Genomic DNA, 12,753 nt, shown 5'->3' on the forward strand with positions numbered 1-12,753 from the left:
ATGTGATTAAAAATGCGATTAATTTCGATTAATTAATTACAAAGCCTCTAATTAATTAGATTAATTTTTTTAATCGAGTCCCGGCCCTAATAAATACATGATAATAATAAACACTATAAACAGCAAGAAAATAAATGTTAAACTATTAAATAATATAAAGATATATATATATAGCTCCAACAAAGATCATTCAACTAATAACATATTCAGCTTTTTCTGCATTTTCAGCTAAATTCAGCAACAAATGTTCACAGTTTACAGCATTTGCACGCATTTTCTGCAGGAAATGCATTTTTTAGTTATTGATGCATTAAAGTGTTCTCAAAACTTGTAAAGGTGCAGCTAGTTTTAATGACTTTGTATACTGCAGGGTATCTATCCATCCATCCATCTATTTATCGATATTTATATTGTAATGAAACGGCTGGCCGCTAGAGGGCAGTGGCGCTGAAAGGGGCAATTCGTCAACCGAGAAAGCGAGTTGTTCTGGGAGAAGAAGAAGAAAGATGGCCATATGTTAGCTAGCCTCTTCCTGCAGGGGCTCAACAAACGCTTCGATCTTCATCTTATTGTCTTCTGTTCCCTTTGAGCGGCACACAGCCATGACATAAATCATTTTATCGACATCGTAAAGAAATAATGACGAGAGTGTGTGTTTAAAGGGATTTCTCTAGTAGTTTTTGGAGCCTGTGTGTGTTTGTGAAGGGGGGGGGGTCTCTTCAGGTCAACTGTCAACAGTTTAACGTCAGGTGAGTTTGTAGTTTATTCCCTGCTTTTTCTACACTTTTGTTTAAAACATTCAATAGAAGAATAGGATTATGTTGTTATTTATTTGTAAACCCTGCTCGCAAGTACAACTTTGCAAACGTGTTAAATGTGTTATTAACCGTGATGAAGATCGACTGTCTGGTCCGTGCGGAGTTTTCTCTTCACTGTTAGCAAGTGTCAGTTAGGGTGGTCCCGCTGTGTGCGCGACTGCACAGCATTGTGATCATCTGTCCCACGCATTTTGCCGATGTCCCGCATTTGATTGACAGTCGCCCGTCTTAAACAAGGCTTTTTTACAAAGGTGTGTAGAAAACGAGAGGACTATCATCACCATTAGCTGTGTCAGATGTCAATCAATCAACAGAGACATTGATTAATTTATGGGCAGCCCCACACACTGCGTGTGTCAGAGTGTGCACTTGCATAGTTTGTGCAAACAATTAAACCAAAGTAAAGCATTGTTATTAATATGTTGAAACTTATAGTTTAATAGAAATGTTCTTCTTAAGGGTTAGATAGACATTATATAAACATCTAATCTAGCTCTTAAGCAACGCAGTAATATATCCCGCAAAAAAGTCCTATTTGTCCCACATGTGGCTTGTTGGCACCTGGTCACCCTAGTGTCAGTACTGTTTACATTTTTACATCAAAACTACGGAATCAACCATCATAATGTCAATATAATTTCACCTGATAATCTGATCCTGTTGCTGTCATGAAATGTCTTCTTCTGATTTTCTCCATATGTTTCTAGGTAATAATCGATGCCCAAAATGGCAAAACATGCACTTGTTGTGTTGAATATACTTCTCTGACAAAATGTAAATACAGTTGTAGAAAAATTGGTATCAAAATATCATTTAAATATCAAACAGCTCATGAGCCCCCCCCCCCTGATTATTTTAAAGACAATTGTAGGCAAAATGGAGCAATTGCAAAGAGTAAGAAGATATGTCTGGCATTGATACATGCTATACAAATGTTTTGAGGTACTCCTTTCTCTCAGTGCAGTGAGGAGCAGTCGTCATGGCAGCTCCGGTGAACATCCAGACTCCCAGTAAGAGCTGGGAGCTGAGTCTGTATGAACTCCACAGGAGCCCTCAGGTAAAGGATTACGTAAACACATATTTTCTGAAAAAAGGCATACATACATAGACAAAGCACTCAAAGGAAAACAAAAAAGGAACTAAAAATCCAATTTATACGGGAAAAAGTCACTTTTGGTGCCAGGTGAAATAAAAAACAGTGACATTTTAGGGAACCTTCCTCTAATACAGCGTTTCTCAAAGTGTGGGGCGCAGAGATGTGATAGGTGCGACGCGATGTATGGGAGATTTTTTTTTTTTTTTAAAGCTCCCATGTCACGGCCATTTCTACTGATGATTCCATTGTTGAGGTCTACGAGAATAGATTGACATTGTTCAATCAATGTTCCAAACTCACATTGGTTTCTCAAACAGCATCTCTGTGTAGTATGTGTATTCACTCTCTGTCCTACACGGCTTGTTGGAGCTCCTGCCCCCCTCCTGATACTATATTACATCATATGCTTGTTTGTTGGCTAGTGCACAGTAGGTGTCATTAATGGAAATGTACAGTATAATATAGTAATGATGCCAACTTGGTGTTACTATAGCACCGTTGAGATATTAATGCAGTTTAATTCATTAGTTTTGAGAAGTAGAATTATTGGCCAAGTTATATTTCCATTTCAGGATCCTTTTTTAACAGGACTTGCATAAAAACACAATATAACATGTGTGTGTGCAGGAGGCAATCATGGATGGGACGGAGGTGACGGTGTCTCCTCGCTTCCTGCACAGAGACATCAGGTGTCCCATCTGTCTGGATATGCTGAAGAACACCATGACGGCCAAAGAGTGTCTGCACCGCTTCTGCTCCGACTGCATTGTCACCGCGCTGAGATCAGGGTGAGCCTTTTCTATCCACCTACCTTAACCTGAAGCAGAGCTCAGAGTAACACCACACCTCCCCCCCCCAGGAACAAAGAGTGTCCCACCTGCAGGCAGAAGCTGGTCTCCAGACGCTCGCTGCGCCGGGACTCAAACTTCGACGCTCTGATCTCCAAGATCTACCCGAGCCGGGACGAGTATGAGGCCCACCAGCGCAGCGTCCTGGAGCGCCTCAACCGGCTTCACAACAAGGAGGCGCTGAGCTCAAGCATCGAGGAGGGGCTCCGGCAGCAGGCCCGCTACAGGTTCGAGAGCTGGGGGCCACAGGGTGACACCACAGATCATGATGCATCAGGGTTACTAGAGACCCCTTAAAGGAGACCTATCATGCTATATTTAAATGATATAGTGTATGACCATACCTATATAAGGTATATTTATACATTTTATTTTTCAAAATACCAAACAGATCATTTTTTAGCCATGCCTCGTTTCGCTCATTTTCGCTCTATTCCAAGCCTGTCTTTGAAAATTCTGAGCAGCAGCTGACCACGCCCCCCTGCAGAAGAGCGGGGCATGAGCCGGCGAGAGTCACGTTAACATGCTTGCTGTGATTACGAGTGTGGAATAAACATGTCATCTCAGAGCAATGCATGTGTTCAAGCGTATTATCAATTTGATCCAGAGACTGACCCTGAAGCAGCGGAGGTTTTGGTGGAGGTGGAAACATCTCGGTTGCAGCAGGACGTTTCTGAATGGTTAGTTGACAAGCTGTTGTCCCTATTTATTTTACTCCGTTACGATGCGTGCTACTTATTCCGTTCATATTTTGGCTAATTAGCAAGAATGCAATGTGTACAGTTTATAACTTAGAGCTTGTAACGCAAAAACAGCAATACATATATATATATATATATTTATAAAGGGAGACATTCATATTTTCAGCATATATACAATGGCCTCATTGCATTTATTAATAGTTTACAGCCCTTTTCTTCCAACATCGTGCAACAACCGTTGGAAAGTTCAATAACTTAGGGTGATAAAAAGTATAACTCCAACAACACCTCAGTTGTCAGCAGTGTGTGTAGTTTCATGTGTTTTTAAAAGCTCAGTTATTGACTTCTTTCTACAAGTTTACATGTGCAAATTGCGCCACGATGCCTTCTGAACGGAGAATGTGCTGCATGGCGATACCACAGGTAACATTTTTGATAGCTTCACTAAGTTGTCTGTTTAGAGAATACATTTTTCACATGTCATTCAACATATGTTTATCACACTAGGTGTCAAGACGGATGCAGGAACTTGATGACTCTGTAACCTGTATGGTGGAGCATCCTGGATTGGAGCCTGTGTGCCTGAATGTGTTCTCCCTGCAGAATGCATTGAATATTTACAGAGCTGAACATGGTGGACTACAGTTGAGGCAAATAGAGCAGTGAGTGGTTTGTTTCTTTTGACTGAAATTGTAAAACGAATGCTAATATTGTTCATGGAAATAAATACTGGTGTATATGGCTTTATGCAATCTTTCATTCTGTCATTGTACATGTACTATTACAGCAATGGCATAACACACCCATGTGTACGACAACAAAAGTCCACACACAACCTTATGCTTTTGAAATCAGAATATTCTTTACCCATCCAAACATGAATAATCACGACACATTTGATATCAACTCGGAACTTTATTGTCAAAATCAACGGTTCTTTGAACCCATAAAAAAAAACTAAATGTACTTGTATTTTGTATAAATGACACTAAATATTTTTTTTAATGATTTCAGGCGTCACAGGTATCTAGCCTACAGAAGCTTTGTGAGCTGGTGCTGGGGCTTCCTTGGACGCAGGATCAGAGTGGTGATTCCGGCCTGCGTTGTCCTCAAGGAGGCAGGAGTTTCCTGATCCGCAAAATGTTGATGTTGGGTTCAGACAGCAGCCAAATTGAACCGTGTAGCATACCCGGCGATGACCTCCTCCCTGTCAGGTCGCTCATAATGGTGCAGGGTCCACAAAGACTTGGTCGAAGATGAGGTCCATCAAGTTGGCCACGTAGCCTGTGCAATGTTAAAAAAAGCACAACAAAAAATGTGGTTTAGATTAGTATATGCATGTAAAAAACTGAAAGTTCTTTCTAATTTTATATTTGTAAATAGTTGTATAATAAATATTTAAAAAACTTACGGAATGTGGGGTCAGTCTTTACTGGTTTTGCTCTGCATTCTCCCTTCCTGGCCTTTGGGAACTGCAGTTTATATAGAGGGTTTCCAGTGGATGTAGTGGCTTGTGCACGCTCAGCGTTTTCATTGTGGTGCAGGGCTGCCAGGTACAGTCTTTCATTTCCGCCATGATAAAAAAAAATGTAAATAATAGCAAAGGATGTACAAATTGTCACTAATTAGTAAGTATGTGAGGTGCTGGCCTGTAAAGAAGAAAACATAGTTAGAACAAAATCATCTCAATTTAGTATTCAGGATGAGAAAATACTATTTGGATAAATATCGTCTGAAATCCCAAAAGATGGGGCTTAAAACTCTCTATTTAGCAAAGCTCTTTGCTTAGCCTTTTCCAATCTGAGTTTTGAACCGTAACGTGCATGCTGTGTTTCTGACTCAATACAGATGATGTGTTGGAGAGGGGCTGAGCTCAGTAGACTGACTGTAATGAGTGCTAGCCACTAATTAGCATGTTGCTAGAGGTAAGGCCTCGTCAACAACAACAGACCAACGGGGCTTTATCTCCGTTTTACTCGTGGTGTGTGTCCCCCCTCGCATACATACACACAGTGTTGTATCCTCCTAACACACCCCCATTTATATTCATGTGCGCAAACAAGTAAACACACAAAAGCTTTTACATATAACGCTGCAAAAAACGGCACTTGCCTACAGAAGATTACGTTTGTTATTATAACTTACTCAATATAATTTTAGAGGATACAAAATACTAATAAATAGGAGAATAAATACTTGTGTTATCGGCTAGGGCGTGGCTTTACAGCCTTCACACAGATCGCCATTACGGCAGTATGTCTGAACATGTTAGCAAATGCCTGATAATTAAAATAAAAGACAAAGCAAAGACTGCGGAGCGTACAAAATAAAATGTTACAAAAACATATAAACACCTAACCGATTACTATTTGGGTTTGAGGCGACATTGATACGGTGAAGCTACATACTACAAGCTAGAGATAGCTTTATCAGGAAAAACACCGCTAAATAAAAACTTACAGCTTCAAAATTGGATGTGTCCTCACTGGCCTGGTCCCGAAAGGTTGGTATTGATCCCAGGTTTAGCATTAGTTTGGAGGCATATCCGTGTTGGACTTGAGAGAAGTTCATAAACATGTCCGTCGTAAAATGTTTGGAACACAGTCACACGAGTCACACCAACAGAAATCTGCCGTGGTCTTCTGGCACATGTCCCTTGAAAATGAAGTCTAGCCACAGATTATTTTCTTTTTCAAATGATTGCATGCAGTCCCCTGTCCCGAGTCTTGCAACCAACAACAGCACAACGTTTAACTGGCTTAGACATCCTGGCAAGAGCAGGCAAAAACACAGATGTGACTGGGGTTGATTTAGCCTGCCGATAGCCTATATGCGAATGAGAGGTTTGGCAATGCACGTGGCCGTGGCTCATTCCCCTGATAGGTGGAGAGTTGACCAATAAGCGGAGCACGTCTTTGTGACGTAGAAAAGTGTTGAAATCTGGATCAATTTTTTTCAGATCCGTTGCAGCCCCTTTTTTAGAGATTTGGCTAAGGAGGAAAATAGAGAGGGTTGTGTTTTCTGACACTTGGTGAGTTCCCTGGAACACCGGGGACACATATTCATGTATAAAAGACGTACAAAGGTGCATTTTGCATGATAGGTCCCCTTTAAAGAAGTCTGAAAAGACATTGTCAATAATCTAACCATAAGGCTAAGTCTTGAATCAATGTGCTACTTCACAAGAAATAAGATTTTTATAAACTCCCCTTCTTTTCGGACCATTATATAATCATTTTCCATGCTCGTTTTTATTTCCTAAAATAGTCCAAAGTTTATCTGAAGGCAATATAGGGTACTACAAGTTCTGGATATCTCCAAATAGTGTATCTCCAAAAGTAACATTTTCATATAGACTATTGTTTTTGAGAAAATAAGTCATTTATTTCAAAATAAATTGTAAACAAAAGATTAGATATACTTTATATTTAGTAATATTGACTTAATATAGTATATCTTATATGATCTTTTCTTTACTTTCTTTGACTTATTTGTTTCTGCCCACAAAAGAAGAATACAAAAATAATATTATTTTCCTTTTTTTATTTGCGTAATTTTTTGGTAATTTTTTTTCTTTATTGAAAACAGTATTAAGTGACACAATACACAGTTTTAACCGCTTTCCCTTTAAAATAATACGATGGCCTCCCTCACATTGATAAAAACACCAGTTTTTTACACCTTACACTTTATTATAACTTATATTATTTCACTCCCATTCATTCAGTTGTCCCCCCCCCCGCAGGAACCACCGGATGAAGAAGCCGATCCAGGAGAGTAACAACACCACTTTCAGCGGGGGGGAGGACAACGGCGACGCTCGCTCCCACCTGTCTCATGACTCCGCCCCCACCCCCGGGCAGACCCCCTCAGCAGCCGGGCCGAGCAGGAAGCGGCCGCGGGCTTCAGACGAGGGGCCTGAGGCAGACAGCGGCAACCCCACCCCCCCGCCACGCCACCACAAAGAGGGGCCGGCCTCCAAAATCGAGCTGATGTTCAAACCCCACCCCGAGCTGGTCCGCGGCCAGGACTACAACCAGACCAGGTGAGACCGGACCATTCAGAGGTTTCTTTATTTCGATTTTTAGATTTAGTACAGGCAAAACACTCACAGAAATGACTCGGCAGTCAGATGACAATACCAACTCGTACACACAAAAAACACAACATTAAATACAAAACAAAACACAAAACAGAGTTACTAGGATGCCTTCAACATTTTAAATAACTAGGTCAAGAGTTCAATTGACACAAGAACCAGAAACACACACATAACAATCCGAATCTGTACTGCCTCTCTTCGTTAGAGCTAATCATGTCTCATGTTGTGTTGTGCCACCTTGTAATGGGATTTAACAATCGTTTTTCCAAAACAAATTGTATTTTTGAATAAACTTCAACAGGAATAACTTGTTGAATGTGCTTTGAATTCCCTCAACAGAATATTTGTATGAAAAATGTTTTAGTGGAATCGAAAAATGTAACTCAATCTCCCCTGAAGGAGCGTACTGTAAGAAGAGGGAAAGCAGTAAGGCCTCTGATCTGTGAGCTCAAATGATATTGTATTTCATGTTATCTTTCTTTTAGTGAAAGAAACCCTGTAAATATGTTCCTATAGCCAACGAAGGTTATTGACCATTTTAGTCTAAAATAGTCCAGTCTATAATATTTTCTTTCCTCTTTTTTGTTCACAGTAAAGAAAATCAAGTATTTAAGAAACATTGAACTACAGTTGATTTTCTTTCTGTATTGTAGTTTGGTTTCTTTTCATCAACGATATAGATTGCGGCAGGGAAGACAGAATTTATAGGCAAACCCACATTTTGTATTTGAAATGTCTATCTCTTTATATTTGGTGTACTATCTGCAGACAGGTATTGTGTCACTACAATAGTCACACCAACAACTTTGCTAACCGTGTCAGTTTACAGAAAAGGTTAAACCTTCACAGATGAGAAACTGCCTTTTAACTTGAATTCAAATCAGATTGAAATGATTTAAACATTAATTTTAAGCGGTGAATGCTTCAGTAGTGTATATGAATATCTGTCTTTGCTTTCTACTCATTGTTTATCAAACGTTCTCCCTGCAGGTTGTTGAGCACGACGGTCAATGCCACTGTGGACCACATTTCCAAATACCTGACTCTGCGCATCGCCCTGGACGACAGACAGACCGACGCAGAGATGGAGGACAGAGGGAGGGAGGAGGGAGGGGGAAGAAGAGGAGAGGAAACAGGAGCAGCAGGGGGAGGAGGAGAGAGTGGAGGAAGAGCAGGAAATGGAGAGGGCTCGGCTCTGAAAACCATCAGTGAGAAACATCACACCATCTACATCCTGACGAGAGGAGGACAGTTCTCTGTGAGTCATCCAACCAGCACTCTGCCACGCCATCACACGAGCTTAACATGGGCTTAATATAAGAATTATATTCAACAAAGTCCTCGTCTGACTTTGGACAGGAATGCTAGTAACCGTTCACTGGCTGTCCATTTAGCACTCGTAGTGCCCGACTGTTATTTAAAAAGAAATGTGGTAGTGTTTGCTAATACCAGTGCATAGACTAACAACTATTTTCATTATATTATAAATTGATCTACAAAAGCATCTTTAAAAATTTTTTAAAAATAGTGCAAATGTCGTAGAACATGTACGTTTTGTTCCAGCACTGGAAAAAAAAGTCTAAAAAAACTATAATTTAAGCATGAACAAAAAAAATGCACATCTTTATCAAGACTAACTATATATTTATATAACACATAACATACACACAAAAGAGTGATGCATAAACATAGAAAACAAATCAGAAAATAAGAACAATTATTTTTATTTATAACGATTTAAACATTTCTACAATGTAAGAATCCGTAAGTATAAAATGCAACATCGTTAAGTGGTACCTTTTGGTATTTCACAATGAATCTAGAACATAATCTGCAGCTAAATCATTAACAACAATCATTTTAATTTGCAGCCCTAAACACAAACAACATACAGAAATACATTTCAGCTTCGGTCCGAACACAAATCCAGAAAAACATCTACTGCTTCAGAGCACACTTAGCTAGCATCTACTGTAGCTTTTAATCACTACAGTTTCATTGTCTTCATTATTTCCCATTCATTCAACCCCCCTCCCCCTCCCTCAGACGCTGAACGGCTCTCTGACTCTGGAGTTGGTCGAGGAGAAATACTGGAAGGTGAGGAAGCCTCTGGAGATTCACTACGCTCCCACCAGGGACCAGCAGCAGGCAGCCCCGCAGCCACAGCAGAAGTCCAGTGTGGTTCCAGAATGAGGCCTAAACTCTGGGTTCACTTGCTTTTAAAGTCGTTTTTTTAATGTATTAGATTTGGTTAGATGCCTGGAATAAGGTGTGTGGTTAACGGAAGCTAAGGATATGATTTGTTTTACGACATGAGATGTCAGTAAACGCCTCGGCCTACAAAACAAAATGTCCTCACTGCACCACTCTTTTAGCGTTTCTTTTTCAAATGTACTGGCATTAAGACAGTCTTGATCACTTTTGGATCTTACGAAATCTGATCTGAGACCTGATATTTGGAGGATACATCAAGAAGAAGAAAAAACACAAACCTCTTAATAACAGCAAAAAGAGTCGTGGCTTGTGTTCTGGTGAATAATCAGGCTGCGTCCGAACATTTAACAGCCGACCACGTTTATAAAGACAAAGCTGTGCAGTCGGGGTGTTTGAAATGTGAATGAATTATTTTTAGGTAACAGGGTACAAAATAAAAACACAATTGAATGTCTCTTAATAGGAAATGACATCAATCTATTAAGGTTAATACATGTGGCAGCCAGCCAGGAAAAGTTCAATATATTGGGTCATAAATGTGAGTCGTTGTTTTTTGTTGACACTTCCTTTGTAAAATCTATGGATCACTTAGTTAGAATTTTCAAACATTAAAATTAAGGGATTTCATTTCAAGTCAAAAGTATTAGATTATAATTCCAAGAAGTTCATTTGTTGTAATTCAAAGTGTGTCCGATCAAATACTTTTAAATTCCACACTTGTTTTCTTTCTTCATACTGATATAGTTGTCCATAAATGTATTGCTCAAGTTAATGAGATTCATCATCTGTTTTAACTTTGACTTTCAGACTAAAAGTCTGCATTATTCATGTATGATTGTCTAATGGGCATACTTGTTCTACAGTGACTTGTTTTTATGCCGCCAGTCAGAACTACACACACGGCTGTACTGAACATTTCCGTTTCTGCGAATGCATCTTATACATTTCCGAGAACTGCTTAATATATCAAAGGCTGGAGCCTATCCCAGCATGCACTGGGGTAGGACAGGGTGACTACACATTTTATGAGCAATATTATTCATGGAGTTGTTTTTTTTCTTAAAGGATAAGTGCAGGGTTGCGTTCCGATAATCCAAAAATCAGCTCCTAACGTCTAACCCTATCTCCTATTCCTTGACCTCTGAGTGAAAGGTCACAGGGTTAAGGGATAGTGGATAGGAGAATTCAAAAGGACTTAGGAGAAGAGACTGCGGTACTTTAGAGAATCGACTGCACTTTCACTATCCGACGTGTTTATGATGCGCCAGCGGACGTCATGAATGTGCGTCTGCTGCTGTGGGGAAACTATGGAAACTACAGTTTTCTATACAGCGGACTACAACATGGATGTTTAATAAGAACGAGGGACTACTGTAAACTCATCTAGAGACTCTGCACCGTGCTCTGATGCTGTTGCTTTATGCTTTATGAACGTGGACAACAGAGAAACATATTCTTCAGGACCAAAGTTGGAATTGAAATAAAAAAGGAAAGTGAAACTTCTGCTCGTCACCCTCTCCCTCCGGTCCACATTAATACAAATGATCCCAATACGTATGATTGTATGAACTATGAAAATATCTTAAAATCAATACAGATGTATTTATTATAAACGTTAGTCCTTAACATCTATCACTGTATATATCACCATTCAAACATCTTTTAAAAGTTGAACAAACCCACACAGCTCAGTAAAGACTGTGAGATGTTGACTTTATTTGATCATTTCAGTAAAAACTAACGTTCATATTTCTCTTTTTGATTATAATACTGATGAACGTTCAAAACAAAGCACTTTGGCAACTTACCACATACGTTTTAAAAAGCTTAATAAGCACCGTAACGTTCATGTCATAATCGGTTGTTTCCGTGAACGGCCGAATGTTGTGCGACGGCAAATGCTGCGGCTGCAATACATTGTGGGGCAGCATTTTCTCCTCTCCTTTCGGTTAGGGAGGTCCAGTGGTTCCTAAGCTAAAGGAGGTTATAAAGGAAGTTTGAAACCTCCTTTCCTTTCATTTGGAGAATTGGAACGGCACTTATCATGGCTGCCACTGAGGGACTTCCGGGTCATTTCATTCCGTTAGGAAGGTTCCTAAGCTAGATGGACTATTGGAATGCAACCTAGGTTCCCTATTGGATTGATTTTTTAAAAATTACTTTCAGGTGTGACTTAAGACTTAATTTGCAAGTGTAGACCATGTTCCACCTTAACATATGTAGCTTTGAAACCCACCAACATCTCACTTTATGGTTTCCACACTCCACAGGGGGTCATTGTCTCCTTATAGGCCATTAAGACTAGTTTGATTTAACCATTTATATCTTAATTTCGTTTTAATGCATATTACATTTCCTGCAGCCATAACTTTGCCTAGCTTATGATAAAGATTGATGATTAAGAAATGTTTTCTTCAGTTATACTCTCACAGTAATGTGGCAGTGTTTAGTTTTGACTGCACTGATTCAGAATTGTTCATGTGGCGTTAGGTAGAGCTTTGCTGGGAGGCATTTCTAAAGTGTCAGTTGCTTTAAGCTGCGACTACAGAAGAGTCAGAGGGTGTTTTTCAATGTCTTCCGAGCGTCTTGCTTCAGAAGCGAGGCAAGAATACTTCCTGGCATTCGGAAAACTGAGTGGAACAGGCTAGCCGGTGTCCGGCACAGATTTGGGGAAATTGGTCCGTGCGCAAAGCATTGTGGGGATTGTAAGACCGGAGTCTACACATGTGCAGCCTCAAAATGTCTCCAAACGAAGTACGCCGGGCTCGGTAGAATTCCAAGTATGCTGGACATTGGATCAGGCCTTCGGCGGCACTCCATGACGTAGTATGCTTGAAATAGTGGCTCTGGAGCAGCTTTACTCGACATTAAGAAACACCCAGGGACTTGCATTAAATGTTGACTTTTTCTCTCATGAGCTTTAATGAAGCCGGTCCCTTCAGCAGTATCAAGAGAAACATGACGCTACAACAGA

The 12,753-nt window shown here is 40.0% G+C and overlaps 1 protein-coding gene across 4 annotated transcripts; it reads left to right on the forward strand.

Moving 5' to 3' along the window:
- Nucleotides 1-501: 501 nt before the first annotated feature.
- LOC117539088 (E3 ubiquitin-protein ligase RING2-A-like) lies at nucleotides 502-10,412 on the forward strand. Of its 4 annotated transcripts, XR_004567937.1 has the most exons (8): nucleotides 502-749; nucleotides 1,778-1,875; nucleotides 2,542-2,702; nucleotides 2,774-2,989; nucleotides 7,209-7,508; nucleotides 8,556-8,823; nucleotides 9,612-9,871; nucleotides 10,247-10,412. XR_004567937.1 is itself a non-coding variant. In XM_034205114.1 (7 exons), the coding sequence occupies exons 2-7, from the start codon at nucleotides 1,798-1,800 to the stop codon at nucleotides 9,756-9,758; spliced, it is 1,170 nt and encodes a 389-aa protein (XP_034061005.1). In that variant the 5' UTR covers nucleotides 502-749; nucleotides 1,778-1,797; the 3' UTR covers nucleotides 9,759-10,412. The 4 variants fall into 4 exon arrangements, 3 of the variants coding, with proteins under 3 accessions (XP_034061005.1, XP_034061007.1, XP_034061008.1); XM_034205114.1 differs by having other exon boundaries at nucleotides 9,612-10,412; XM_034205116.1 differs by having other exon boundaries at nucleotides 1,783-1,875; nucleotides 9,612-10,412.
- The last annotated feature ends 2,341 nt before the right edge of the window (nucleotides 10,413-12,753 follow it).

The sequence above is a fragment of the Gymnodraco acuticeps genome, unplaced genomic scaffold, assembly GCF_902827175.1.
Source record: "Gymnodraco acuticeps unplaced genomic scaffold, fGymAcu1.1, whole genome shotgun sequence".
Lineage (NCBI taxonomy): Eukaryota > Metazoa > Chordata > Actinopteri > Perciformes > Bathydraconidae > Gymnodraco > Gymnodraco acuticeps.